Here is a 15380-nt window from a genome sequence, read left to right as displayed (position 1 = left end):
CCAAAGGTGGACTTGCTATTTCTTGGCTCAGATCTAATAAGGGATTTTCAGTAATGATGATTGAGCTTTGCATATGTACATGTAGTTTCCCATATTAGCTTAAAAATCACATCTTGTCCTTTTCATATTAATATCAAATTATTGGAGGAATGTGTTCTTATGGAAGTATAAACTCATGTTTGTGTCTTTGGGCTCAAACAAACCTATTTGTACAAATTCATGTATGTATGGGAATGGAAGATGTTTGTAGAGGTATTTTAATCAGTTAGAACTGATATCCTGGCATAAGATAAAATGTTTGCCAAAGTGAAAATGACCTTTGTTGTTAATGTGTTATTTTAAACTTCTCAGTGTTAAATTCTCAAAGCCTTTTTTATCGCTCGATATTTTCACTTAAATCATGATTTTGCTAGCCACGGCTTATCTTAAATTGATATAACTTAATATTTTCCTTACTGGTAATTTAGTTTGAGTGCCTTGATCTTCTGTTTAGTCATGAGATATTGCCATGCAAGGAAATAATACTGGCCTTGCAGTTAGGAAACCTGAATTCTCTAATCCTTGTCTACTTAACAGCAGTTTAGGCTAAATGCCAGAACAAAAGGAATAAGAAAAAATGTAAATTTTGATGGAAAAACTAACTATTCATGACTCAGTTATTGAACTTATGAGACTCAGTTTCCTTATCTTTAAAGAGAGCAATTTGAACTCGATGACCTTTAATGTCTTTTCCATCTCCAATATCTATTGATTCTATGAATGGCCTTTAATGTGTTTTTGTTTTCAGGCAGGGATAATGGGTTGACCCATTCACTGATAAGCACATGTTTGCTAATGAACTAGCTTTTGTACATATATATGCATCCATACCATATGGAGAATGTGATGAGTGCTTTGGGAGTAAATAGATATACTCTTGTCTCCTTTTGTAGGGTTGCATGGCACACGTCAAGAAGAAATGATTGATCACAGACTAACAGACAGAGAATGGGCAGAAGAATGGAAACACCTTGACCATGTAAAGATATTAACAAGTGCTTATGTCAAAAATTTCCTGATAAAGGTTAAATCTAATAAATGCTATTATTGGTACTTTGCTCCCAGTTCTGAGGAAAATAACATAATATGAGATATTATTCTTATTTTTTTTTAAACCCTTACGTTCCATCTTGGAGTCAATACTGTGTATTGGCTCCAAGGCAGAAGAGTGGTAAGGGTAGGCAATGGGGGTCAAGTGACTTTCCCAGGGTCACACAGCTGGGAAGTGTCTGAAGCCAGATTTGAACCTAGGATCTCCCGTCTCTAGGCCTGGCTCTCAATCCACTGAGCTACCCAGCTGCCCCCTGAGATATTATTCTAAGTGGAATTCAGGGATAGATGCTTTTGGATTCTGTAAAGGAAGAATAAAATACAACTGTGCACATAAACTTAAGTCTTTAAACGCAGTTAAATCAAGAATGCTTCCCTTTTTTTGTGTCATGAAGCTCTTTATCAGTCTGGTGAAGCCTCTGAGCCCCTTCTCAGAATAATGTTTTTATTTTTATTTTTTTATGTTTTAAAATGCAAAAAACGAAATCCATAAGATTATAAAGGAAATCAAATTATATTTAAATAATAAACAAGGTATGTAATTTTTAAAACTTTAAAATTAAAAAAAATTTTTTTTAACTCTTAGTTCCCATGTTAAGAATTCCTGAGTTAAACAAATGATTTATTTTACATATTTAATTGGCTTTAGTGTTTTATAGGGGGATTGACTGAGGGGAAAACCTCAAGTGAAGTTCTTTATTGCTTAACTTGTCAAATTTGCCCTCCTGTTCCCAAGGTCGACATGAACATGATTCTTAAGTAGACTCTGAGTTCCAAGCCAAAACATCAAATGAATGAAAGAATGAATGAATTTCATGATCATGTTAAATATTTTACCTTCTTACTTATCTATTTATTTATATGTATATTCATGTATATATTACCTGTATTTTCTCCCTAATAGCTCTTAAACTGTATTATGGACATGGTAGAAAAAACAAGGCGATCTCTAACTGTATTACGGCGATGTCAAGAAGCAGATAGGGAAGAGCTCAATTACTGGATCCGGCGTTACAGTGATGCAGAGGACTTAAAGAAAGGTGGTGGTGGTAGCAGCAGCAGCAGCAGCCACTCCAGGCAGCAGAGTCCTGTCAATCCAGATCCAGTTCCACTAGGTATGACCACTTTCAAAAAAAGTATAGCTTTAATTTTTTTTCATGAGAAATAATAATTCAACTTTTTAAAAAATGAAATTTGATAGTAACTGCAAAGCGTTGCAGATTCTTAGATTGCCCTTGATTCTAGGGAGGGTAAGTTATGTGACTCCCCTTTTGTATGTGAAAAAGAGGTCTAAGAAAAATATTACATATCTTTTTAAGAACCACCCAGTGAGTCCACAGCACAATTTCAATAAGAAAATGAGTTTTAATTATTTTGCATTTAGAATGCATCTTTTAAAATACCTTATGAATGAAAAGATAGCCCCTCCTCCCCAAAAATCTTCATGTAGCTGGCTTAAGGCTATTTGACAAAGCAGCAATAGAGATAAAGTGGCTGTAGCATTCTCCTTGGGTTAAGAATGAAATGGTTGTGCCTTGATGTGTTAATGTTAGCTATAAAATTTACCTATGTAAAAAATGAAATTCTAAAACATTCATAGTTGGGAAGAGCTATAGGGAATAAAATATGCTCTCATGAGTTGTAAGAAAAAAAATCTATGAGCCTACTAAAGCTTTTCACAAGTATGTACATTTTTACCTTCTTAACAATTAAATGATTTTCGTTGTTATTTTGTTTGGGAATTTCTTTTGTCTGGATCAGGGTAGGGAAATCCTTAACTTCAATGTAGGTTAAAATGTGCTCCATATCATAATCCACTTAACACTCTTAGACTTATCTATAATCATATAGTTAACATGTACCAGAAACAGGATGTGAACCCAAGTATTCTTGGCTCCACCATTTTTTCATTAGGAAAGTTGACACAGTTGGGCTTTCGATTAGTTTTTCTTTCATCTATATTGTAGGTCAGTTGAGATTAAGGATGCAATCAACGAACTGAATTGTCCAGGGACCACTCCCCTAACCTTGATCTCTTTCATCACTCTACTGTGATCAACTATAGTCTGCTTGGACCTGATAGTGAGGAAATCACTTACCTGAAGAACATTCTTTGCTTGCAGATCAGACTTTAGTTTGCTAATGCTATTTTGTATGTAAAAGTTATGATTTATTTCAGTTATTGGTCCTGAAAATACAAGCTCAAAATTTATGACCGTCATGTAATTAATGAACATAAAGCATATTCTGAGTTTCTGTATTATTAAACTTTGTTTCAAAAGTAAATGCGTAACATCCCTGTTGAAGAGAAACAGGTTACACTTGGACATGAAACAAAATGAGATTAAAAGAGGCCATATCAGATGGTAAAAAATGAAGGCCTGTGTAGTATTCTTATTTTTTGAAAGAAAATTGACAAATACAAAGCCTAGCCAAAATTTTTGGCAACTTAGTAAGCTTAGATGCATAGGCAATGCAGTGAGATAGTTGTCATTATCACAACCAAATATGTATGTTTTATATTATTGGGATGAATACTTTCTTCTTTCCAAAGTCATTTATAACTTCTAGATTTCACTTTCAAAAATAGATTGGGGGGGGGGGTGCAGCTGGGTAGCTCAATGGATTGAGAGCCAGGCCTAGAGACAGGAGGTCCTAGGTTCAAATCTGGCCTCAGACACTTCCCAGCTGTGTGACCCTGGGCAAGTCACTTGACCCCCATTGCCTACCCTTACCAATCTTCCACCTATAAGTCAATACACAGAAGTTAAGGGTTTAAAATAAAAAAAAAAAAGATTGGGGGAGTTGCTAAGGATTAAAAAAATAATAATAATAAATCAATAATCTGTAGATTGAGTCAGGCCTAGAGATATGAGGTCCTGGGTTCAAATTTGGCTTCAGACACTTCCTAGGTGTGTGACCCTGGGCAAGTCACTTAACCCCCCCATTGCCTAGCTCTTATTGCTCTTTGGCCCTGGAACCTATATATAGTAGTGATCTAAGAAAGAAGGTAAGCTTTTCTTTTTTACATTGATTGGACTAAAAGCAAATGTTAAGAAAAAAATCATGATAAAAGTTTACATGCATTTTTATCTCCTGACTTAATGAATAACTCATAGTCATGAATGCGTTGTCTGGAATATGCCACATTTTCTAAGTTAAGAGACCATTGTAGAGTAGAGATTCAGGCATTTTCATTTTATTCACTTTCAATTACCTGCATGCACCATAATGTGGATGTGGTTTATTTTAATCAATATTTTGCTATTTAAATATAAGCATAAAGTAAAGTATTCCTTAGCAATTCAAAATTTCAATATAAAGGGACTGAGATTTTAAAATTGTATAACACTTTGAAATGGGCTTTTAAGGAGATTGTGTTAAAAGTACAGAAGCCAATTTGCTATTATTTAAGGAGCTGTTGCCTCTTCTGGAAGACCATTGTCTAGGAAGATCATTTAAAAGTGCCAGAGTTTCTAGAGATTGGCATCTAAAAAAAAAGCCCCAGTATGGTTGACTTTTGATGTATGTCAATGATAGATTAGTTGGTATTGGTATGCACAATGGAACAATAAGATCTCATTGGTCTATAACTACCCCCTGACTCTGAAATTGTCTTTTTGTTTTGTTTTTATTTCTGAGTGTGTTACAATTTCCCAGTGTTTATTCCACTAATTGTAAATTATGAAACCTAGGCGGCTGCATTAATGTTTTAATGCATCAGAATACTTCTAAGCAAAAGATTCAAAATAGCTTTCTATTTTTCTATTTTAAAAAACTTTATCTTTCTATCATAATGTGGAAATACCAAGGATGTCATTGTGTCTACATTCATAGGCTATATTTTGAATATATCCCTATTCAAATGTAGCCATAGTTATTAGCCACTTGAGGAATGGCAAAAGTAACATGATTGATCTATTAATTTAATCTTTAAAAATATGGTTTTGCCCTAAAAGTGATTAGTTATAGCCGAGAAGGGCTGAAGATCTGTCATTCAAATAGCCTTTTTGCTCTCACTATAAATAATAGTAAGTTCATTTGTAATGACATTTCCATCCTTAAATCAACTGTAAGTTATCTGAGGGATTCTGAAATGTTTGCTTTTTGATATCTATTTACTGAGTTTTTTATACATGTCTCCAAAACAACAACCACCAAAAATTCCTATACCTTATAAAATAGACAGGGAAGTACAAGAAGATAGTAATTTTTATTTTATTTTATTAATTTATAATGGATTGTGTTTATTTGCTAGCTCATTTTCTTGTCTTGGAAAACAACCGTTAGCTTTTTAGCTTTGATAAAATGTTAGATTTCATAGATTAAACTTGAGCAGAAGTAATTCATTTTCCAGAGCACTATCTGACTATATATGTGAAAAATACTAGTCAGCCACAATGAAGTGACATATATTTGACTTTAAGGTAGTGTGTATTGTAATTAGCATGTGTGGCTGTTTCAAAAGGTCTGGAAAACCTTGCCTGTTGAATCAAACCATATAATATTCCTTTAGTTCTTTTCTCTCTTCCCTTCAAGTTGCATTTAATCTTTCTTCATGTGTCTTTTAAATACTTCTCTTCAATGGCCTGAGCCATTCTCTCTCTCTTAACTGAATCTCTTTCTATTTTTGACTATGCTAGGATCTTTGTGAGAGTTTCATACCCTTTTCAGTCATCCTTTTCCCCTCTGATGTCTTAAATCATCACAGAACAGGCATCAGAAAATCCAAATGAGAATAGAACTATGGCTACTGTCTTTGCAAAAAATGAGATTGCAGAGGTCGAAGCCTGACAGTACATCATACTTTTTGAATGCAGAAATATATAATGATGTTAGTGATAGGTACTACTTGATTTCCAAGATAGTTTTTGATGAAGAGAGCCGAATCTTTGTTAGGAAGTATGGCAGACAAAAAGCGCCCTTCCCTAACCCCCAAATAACCCAACTTGAAAGTTTAGGAGCTTATTAGAAAAATAAAAATTCATTAAGAAATTATGCAAGCTGATTCAATCCTTTATTTTGATCGAGTGTCCTTAGAAAAACATTGTCTTTTAAAAAATGTAACTCGAAACATTTCTCTTAAACGATTGAAGAGTTATTCCTTAAAGAAGAGTTAGTCCTACTTAGAAACTGATCATTCTCCTTGTTTTACTTTCTGAAGAAAAGAGCAATCAATTGCAGTGCCATTTGCTGCTTGTAGAGATGCTATTTTGGCTCTATCTGGTGTAAGGATAATGTTCATTGCTTAAGAGAATGATTACTATGCATTATGTCATAAGCATGTGTTCCATTGGCAACCAAGATGCAGAAATTGCGGTTATCATTATGCACTTTCATCTGGAAAATATTTCCAAAGAGTAATTCACAGGTAGGCATTATCTTTTTTTCAATAGGTAGAAAACTAGAGAAGAGAAATACTCATGTAACAAATATGGAAAGAGACTGACTTTTTTGTCAGTCTCAAACTTTACCATGTCAGGGTATTTTTACCAAGGATTTCCTCCTCTCCCCAAATAGCTTGTGTTTATGGGGGTTATATATTTAGTATACCAGATCTCTTGGGTCCCTGAAAGTGTGTTGGGGATTCCCAGAGATCTCCATACCACTCTTTGAGAATTACTGATCTAGAAGCAAACCATTTTCCTCTCTAATTGCAGTAAGTTCTTATAAATTTGTTTCTTTTTAGTTTTGAATGCTATAGAGTGGTAGGTAGAAAAAAATCAGATTTTATCCTAATTGTTTGCATTTAATTATTGATCGATTTCCATCACATCTCTCAAAAAAAATTTGGAAGACCATTCAGTGGAGCTAAAAAAGAGACTTCCTTGTGCTTGCATGTTGGGCTGGGCAGTTAGCAGTTTATTAGCTGGGCAGTTAAAGTGTTTTATTTTTCCCCACCATAGTTTAAAATTCCTTAGTTTTACAAACTATTCATTACTAGGCTTATTAATAGCGAACCACTGTGTTGGGCTGGTTTTTCTGAAATTGGGTGTTCCATTTTCTTTGTAAATGTCATTCTTTATAGCATTAAAAGGTGAAATCACAAAACCATTCCTGTCTTTTGATGGCTTATGTAATAGACCTGATCATGATCACAGCCTCATTCTGTCCACTGCAGGATGAAGGCCCTGCCTAGGTGCTGCCAAGCTTTGACCATTGCTGTCCTGGGCCATATGAGACCACATTGGTCCTTCAAAGGCTATCAGCTCATCCCTTCATGTTTATTGATGGCGGCCCTTGCTGTATCTATAATCCAATGGTCTCCATTCTGTCGTAAGTGTAGTCCATCTTCCATCTCTTTCCTGCTTCATAGATTGCCCTTTCATCTTTTTTTCATGATCCCCATGGCATTTTTTCCCACATTGTTTTGGTCTTCTCTGTCCATAGCTCTGTGTGTGTGTGTGTGTGTGTGTGTGTGTGTGTGTGTTTGTGTGTGTGTGTGTGTTTGTGTGTGTGTGTGTGTGTGAGAGAGAGAGAGAGAGAGAGAGAGAGAGAGTGAGTGTGAGTGTATGTGTGTGTTCTCCAGGAAAATCCAAAAATTCAATGCAGTTCAACAAATAATTATTAATTAGTTTCAAAGTTAAAAAAAACATTATGCTAGGTGTTTGGGGGTGGAAATGGAAGTTTAGATAAGATCTTGCCCATCTTCTCAGGAATTTAACAGTCTAGAAGTATATATTTTCTCATTTAGAATTTTGGTCAATAGAATGCTAAAATTACACAATTTTTCAATTATTGTTCCTGAATCATTAATAGTCAGTATTTCCCCCTTTGTCCTTAATTATTTGCTTAAAAACATGTATGCATTTTGTTATTATGTAAATTATTTTAGGGTTAACTCACTTTCCATGCCTCAGAACTATATCCTCTTCCCTTGTAACAAATAGAAACAAATAACCAAAAACAACTGAAACAGTTTTCTCATCTGATATTATATACAGCATTCCCTATAAACCCCATTTGTGATGAAGAAGGTCATATATTTCATTTTCTGTTTCTAGGACCAACATTTTGATTTCCTTTTTTTTAAATAGCTCTTGTTTTTTGAATTTATAGAAACAGGCAATTTCAACCTTTAATGTCACATTTTACAATGGTGACATACAATGATAAGGTCAATGCTAGCATGATACACTTTCAATTGGATAAATTATATGATATGACTAAACTCATAATAACACAAAAATGCTTTAGAGAATCATTTTGCTCTAGGTGCACATATTTCATGGGTAAATATCCTTTATTGGTCATAATTGCTTGTTTAATTGCTATTTCATCCTAATGTTTATTGATGACTTTTCACCATTGGTGGGAGTGGGGAAAGAGTAGATTAGCACCTTAAAATGATTTTGGATGAACTTGATACACAATTAATTATACTTAGGATTCTTTTGTTACCAGAGTTTGGGAATGAAGTTACTAGTTTAGAAGTCCATGATAAATGAAGTTCCTTAATGCTTGTGATGCCTTTCAAATAATAACCAAATTGATAAAAGTTATATTAATAAGGGTAATCTCTACCAATTTGCTAATCATTGATAGATGCTAGGTAGTTCCCCATTTATTCATATATTTATACATGAATATATATTTATATATTTATTCACATATATATTTATTCAAATACATATATAATAAAATAATCTTTTAGAAGACATCAGTTTTTCCTTTTCTAGCATTAAATTTTAGAATAATTCTTCATTTTATCCTATTCAAGGTTTTCTAGGTGACTCAGGTAACTAATTTAAAAAATGTTTTTTCAGAATCTGAATAATATCTTCACATAGTTTTGTGATAGTCTTTTTATGTTAAAGGTGAGAATCTAAATATAGGTATTGTATAACTATCATAAGAGGTAAAAATATCTAACTTAGGAATCTGTGTGGTTAGAAGTTTTTGTTTGTTTTAATCTGGTCAGAATTTTTGTCCTCTTTGTGAACACATATGATTGTGCTACTTAATCTGCAAAAAGAGAAATAAGCTGCTTATTAAAACCTCAAGGGTAGCTAGATAGCATTGTGGATAAGAGTGCCAGCCTGGAGTCAGGAAGATCTGGGTTCGAATTTTGCCTCACACTTTTTACCTTGGTTTTAGCCTAGCCCTTGAAGCTCTTCTGTCTTAGAATTGTTACTAAGATAGAGGTTAAGGGTTTAAAAAACAAAAATAACCCTTCCTCTTAGGCCCATATAGAAATATTATAATAATATTTGTCAAGATGGGATAAAATAGACTTTTGGTGTCTAGAGTAAACAAGTAATTTCATTTCCCCCCCATATCCTCTGCTTGGGGTGGTATCTGGTGGCTAATCAAAGACCTTTAAGTCATGTTTAGAATAGATGTACCATGTACATTTTGCTAAAGATATAACCACCACTTGGGATAGCTAGGTGGCTCAATGGATTGAGAGCCAGTAGGAGAGATGGGAGGTCCTAGATTCAAATCCAGCCTCAGACACTTCCTAGCTATTATGTAACCCTGGGCAAGTCACTTACCCTCATTGCCTAGACCAGTCATGGTGAACTTTTTAGAGACTGAGTGCCCAAATTGCACCTCACGCTGCATGTGAGCCACCTCCTTACCCCAGACAGGGGAGGGAAGCTCTCCCAGTGGGCTGCTGGGCAGAGGGATAGGTGATGGGAAAAATGTCCTCAGATACTGTGGAGAGGGGGAAGGGTGTGGCTTCCTCAGGAACAAGTGCCATAGGTTCACTATCATTGGCTTAGCCCTTACTGCTCTTTTGCCTTAGAACTAATACGCAGTATTTATTCTAAGATGGAATCTAACTGTTTAAAAAAAAGAGATATAGCCAACAACACTATTTTGAATTAAAAAAAAAGATTTGCACAATTGTTCAGGAGAAATAGGGCTTGGTTTTTTGTTTGTTTTTTCATGGACTCACTTTTGATTTTTCATTTATATTTCTCAGTTAGGGATTTTGGCATTGTATTTGATTTTGGCAGTGTGTAATTGAAGAACTTGGGAGAGTTAAGCTATTGTAGCCAGTGAAGTGAGGTTTTGTCTAACATGTCTTCACTTGTATCCAACTTCCTGAAATTTTCCAATTTAGGTATTTAATTCTGTTATTAAAGATATTTCCTCTCAGGGATTTAAGCACTTACATTGTATTCATGATATTTAAGAATGCAATCTGTTGTCTCAGGGAAGCCAGAACTTTACTACTGAGTCATTAAAATATGAACTCTGTACTTAATCTTAGCCAAAAGGCCAAGAGGCAATAAAAATATGGAATTCTGGACATTAGTTTTATGCTCCCAGTTTGTTATTGTTCAGGGAGTAGAAAATTATGAAGGTAATTTTCCTGCAATGTAATTTCATTCTGTTTGAACAAATACTTTAGAAATCCAGCTTGGTGTAGTAGTGTCAGGAAATAACAGGATTCAAATCTTGCTTCCTTCATTTGCCCATTGCTTGACCATGAGCAAATACTTAACCTTTTTAAACCTCAATTTGCTTATCTGCAAAATGGGGATTAAATAAAATTCACAGGGTTGTAGTGAGGATTAGATGGGATAATGTTGGTATAAACTATTTTCAGACCTCAAAGTGCTATGTAGATGAAAGCTGTCACATAGTAAGTGCTTAAAAAGTTCATTCCTTAGTATCATTGATATCCATATTTTCCTATGTGTGAATAGGTCTTCTATTACTAGCAATTATAGCTCTTTCCTGTATTTGTAGATTGTTAAAAAAAATCCTTCTCTTGGTGGCCATGCTTCTTTCGAGGGGCCTTTCTGAACTTATCTAGCCTAATAAATACTCAAATGCCAGACAAAACAGTCTCAACATGTGTACTCTTTTTTTACCCAGTCTCCAAGAACTCTCACACCATTGGAAGGTAGAAAGAGGATCTCAAATAACAAGAGCAACAACATAACTTTTACAAAATTATTTTTGCTTTATAGGAATTATGCTGGGCAATTTTCTGTGTTGTATATATTCTATCAAATTGTGATATGAATACTGTATTTCTCATTTAGGATTTTTCACTTGTGTTCTGCTGGATAATTATGTTTCAAATGCCAAATTCACTGTAATGTTTTAATTAGTGGCTCTTTAAATAATATACCTATTAAGACATTAAAGACTTTAAGTTTGCTTTATTTTCTTAACCCAGTCAATAAAAGTACTAATCTATTGCTATGAGGCCCTCAAACTTAATATGTTTGCTTTCATTTACAAATATTTTTCCAGTCTCTTCCAATTTTTCAAATGTCCTGTTTTGCCTAAATTATTGTTTTTTGCCATAAAACATTTACTTTTAAATTCTTATTTACTATCTATACTTTCAAGGAACAATCTTTTTGCTATGTTAGTTAACTCTGGCTACCTGGGGACACAATGTCTTTTTCTATGCTCCTTTAAAAAAATTGAAATGTTATGGTAGGCCTTTTATTGATTATAATCACATTCTCTTTAACACATGCTCAAAAGAATGTGAATATTTCTTTTTCAGGAATACTTACTCTTGTTTTGTTTCCTAAGCTATACAATTTTTAGTACCGTCACAGAATGTTTCCGTTTGTACTATCATCATCATCATCCACGCATTTTAACTTATAAAATAGCCCTCATAAAGTATAAGAAAGGTTAAGGGAACCAAGTTAATGTAGTATTCTAGGCATAAATATATTAATTAGATTTCCAGTTTTCAAAATATTAAAATACAATGAAATATTTCACAATAAAATCATAGAGTAAGATTTTTTCAATGCCTTAGTCATTGTAATAACTAAGAATTATAGTATCTCAAAGTTGAAAAGGGACCGGAAGGATCATTTTGTACAACCAAAACTGAATGTGAGCCATAAGAGACGGAGGCAATATTGTGTACACTGGAAAGAGTAAGCACTAGTTTTGGAATTAAAGGACCTGTTTTGCATCTTTCCTCTGACACTTCCTGGTTTTAGTGGACAAGCCACTTAATCTCCCTTGACCTTGATTGCTCCATATATAAAATTAGGGCATTGAATTTATGGCCCCTGACATTCCTTCTACCCATAAATTTATAATCCTTTAACCCTTTGTAGGAGAGTGGACCCTGTTTTGTCTGCATATTACCGTGAGAAATGATGCTTTAAATAAATTAATGGAGTAACAGAATATTCAAAATAGAAGGGAACTTAACAATCATCTAAATGGACCTGATAAGAATCTCCACTTGAATGTACCTAACAAGTGTCCATCAAGCCTTTCCTTTGAAGGTTCACTATGCTATATCTCCCAATATCTGCTGAGACAGCCTTTTGAATTTTTGGATACTTCTAATTGCTTTGTTTTCTTAATGTTAAACCTGAATTTTCTTAATTGCAATTGATTTCCTGATACTGTTATGAAGAAAGAACTTTCATATACCTTTCAATACTCCCATGTGAACCACTTTTTATTGTCATTTTTTTTCATGGCATGGTAGCTATGCAGAAAATTTCAAGTTATTTGAATTTACTAGTGAAGTTAGCTTCCAGATAAATGAGAGTTTTATATATTCTTAACTGAAATTTCAAGTTTAAAATGGCTTTCCTGCCAGCCTAGAATTTCTCCTTGATGTGGAAGATGTGGAAGATGCTAGACAGAGCTTGGTTATAGGATCATTTTAAACACGACGTTACAAAAAAGTACAATCCTTTGTATCTTATCATGAACTAATTTTCCTATCCATGTAATATTTTATATATATAAAAAAACCCTTACCTTCCGTCTTGGAGTCAATACTATGTATTGGCTTCAAGACAGAAGAGTGGTAATGGGGGTCAATTGACTTGCCCAGGGTCACACAGCTGGGAAGTGTCTGAGGCCAGATTTGAACCTAGGACCTCCCATCTCTAGGCCTGGCTCTCAATCCACTGAGCTACCCAGTTGTCCCCCCTCCCCCCTTTCCCATGTAATTATTTTAGTGATTAGAATCCATTCTTGAACTTTGTCACACACTGCTTGATTTTTCAATAAATTCTTCTCCCAGACCATCATAATCTAAACTCATATTTTAATTTCAAGTTCAAATCCTTCTAAAATTCATTTGAAATAACAGTGGTCAGTTTTAATATTTGGAAAGATTTCACTTAAGTGTAAGAACTAGTTGGACATGGAGAAATGACCCTCCCTCTCCCACTTTTTCTTTTTTCTCTTGAAGGCTATATGTTCAAAGGTATAGCAAAGTTGTAGCTTAGCTTATCTTTTGTTTTCTAGCAGAATTTTTTATACTTGCCAAAAGAAGCTCCAACCCCCAATACAATTAATTTTCATTAATAACACAAATGAACCTTTTTTTTTTCAGTATTGAAAATGTATTTCCTACCCTCTGCTTGAGGGAAAAATACTCCACAAAACTATACAGTTATCCCTTTCTCATTGTGACTTTTCTCATCATGGTTACAATACTATATGGGTCAGCTTAAGAAATTAAATGAGAATTTTTGAGGAGTTTTGTGGAAGCCATAGATGACATGTAAAGGCCAGCAGTTTAGAAACTCAGAAATGTATACTTAACCAAAAATTTACAATGTGGTACCGTAAATACCCTATAGAAGAAAAATAAATCAGTCTTCTTCTCTGATACAAAGAGGACTGAAAAATTTTATTTAGATTTTCCAGATTGTGGGGGCATGATGTCTCTAACTAACCCAACAATGAGGAAAGGATAACTATATCTTAAATGTCAACATTAAGTAAAACTATATAAACTTTAAAAATATAGACATTAGAACTCATAGTGTCAGTCTCTTCTATTTGGGACCTTTAAGACTTTAATAAAAAATAATTTTTGAAAGTAAATTTTCATTCTTTAAACAATTTTGTTGGGTGTAAAGGAGCCAAGAAAACGGGCAGTTCTCTAAATCATATACAATGACTTAACAATGCTTATAATGTTCTCCCCTCCCTCTTTTCTTTTCTCTTCCTCACTTCCCCCTCCCTCTTCTCCTCCTAGAATCACATCGGGAATTCCTTCACAGGCCTGCTTCTGGATATGTGCCAGAGGAGATCTGGAAGAAAGCTGGTAAGAATTGTTTAAAAACATGAGCTCAGTGTTCTGACAGCTGTGTGCAGTTGTTAATGCACTGATGTGAAGAATGACAAGAAAGGACTCACTGCTAACAACAACAACAACAACAAAAAACCTTATTTAATATTCTTAAACCAGGCCTGATTAGAACATGAAATAGTCTTTATTATAGCAGCATCTGCTAGTGCGACTATAATTGAGGGGCTGTCAATATTTCCATTAGAAACCCCTATTTTAAGGGGCTATAATGGTTTCAGGCTGAAATGTGGCATACAAGGTCTCAGCTTGTGTGCAATTTTTCTTTCAGAAAAAAAAATCTAGCTTTTTAAAAATTAAATTGCATACTTCGGCCTTCTCCGCCTTCCCCACAGTCTCCACATATACTTTTTTAAAAGAAAAAAATATTGCCATCAATGATATCTGACCCATTTGGAGCATGCCTTAAAGAAATTTTGGTTATGTTGAATTAAAATGATTTTAATTGGCCAGGCCATGACAGTGGTTAGGGTTGGGATGGGCTATTTTTTTCTTTTTATTTAAATGATAAAAGTTTTCATAAGTCAAATTTTCTTCATTGTAAATGCCTTTATATACTGAGATAAATCCAAAGTTTCCCTACATCTGTTCACTAACTTGCTTGCACAATAGATCTGATAGACTCTTAGTGGCATGTCATGTCAATGTCACAAAAGCTAAACAAAACTTTCTAAAAGGCCATGTGAGGTGATATAGCCCAAGCGTTGAAGGATTTGAGAGATGACATAAGGAAAACTTCACCTTAACTCAAGCCTGCTGTGGCTTTGAACTGTTGCAGCTCCAGCATTAAAAATAACTTTGCCTACCTGAGTTAAAGATCTGGGAAGTTCTACATTTAGAGGTATTAGACAGGCCATGGTCTGGCAGCAATAATTGTGGGGCAGGAGTCAAATGAGGCCCCTTTTTTTTTGTACTCCTTTAAAAGATTTCTATTTTTGTTTTGATTTGACTCAGCTGTGTTTGTGGTTCAGTGCAACTGGCAGCCTCTCCTCTGGTCACTTGGACCCTGTCCAGTGCATTTTCATGGATATTTGGAGATTTATCTGTTTTTCTAAGAAGCCGGTATTGAAATCAGTAATGTGATAGTATTCAAGGCTTAAGTAGCGTGAATTGACAGCTAGAAAGATTTCTTTCATCAGCAAGTAAAGGAAGACTACATAGCTAAAGATACAGTTAATTTTTTAAAAAATATATACATGTACACACACAACATATATCTATATATATAAGCATT

General features: G+C 34.2%; 1 protein-coding gene across 1 annotated transcript in view; it reads left to right on the top strand.

The window, feature by feature from the left end:
* RUNX1T1 (RUNX1 partner transcriptional co-repressor 1) overlaps positions 1 to 15380 on the top strand; it is a 171485-nt gene that overhangs the window by 137073 nt on the left and 19032 nt on the right. Inside the window, 3 exon segments of the mRNA XM_044683866.1 lie at positions 933 to 1018; positions 1994 to 2204; positions 14036 to 14104. Coding sequence (XP_044539801.1) covers positions 933 to 1018; positions 1994 to 2204; positions 14036 to 14104 — 366 coding nt within the window.

This window comes from Gracilinanus agilis, chromosome 1 (genome assembly GCF_016433145.1).
Source record: "Gracilinanus agilis isolate LMUSP501 chromosome 1, AgileGrace, whole genome shotgun sequence".
NCBI classification, from domain to species: Eukaryota; Metazoa; Chordata; class Mammalia; order Didelphimorphia; family Didelphidae; genus Gracilinanus; species Gracilinanus agilis.
Note: the sequence above shows the minus strand (reverse complement) of the source record. Positions and strands in the feature narration are given on the sequence as shown.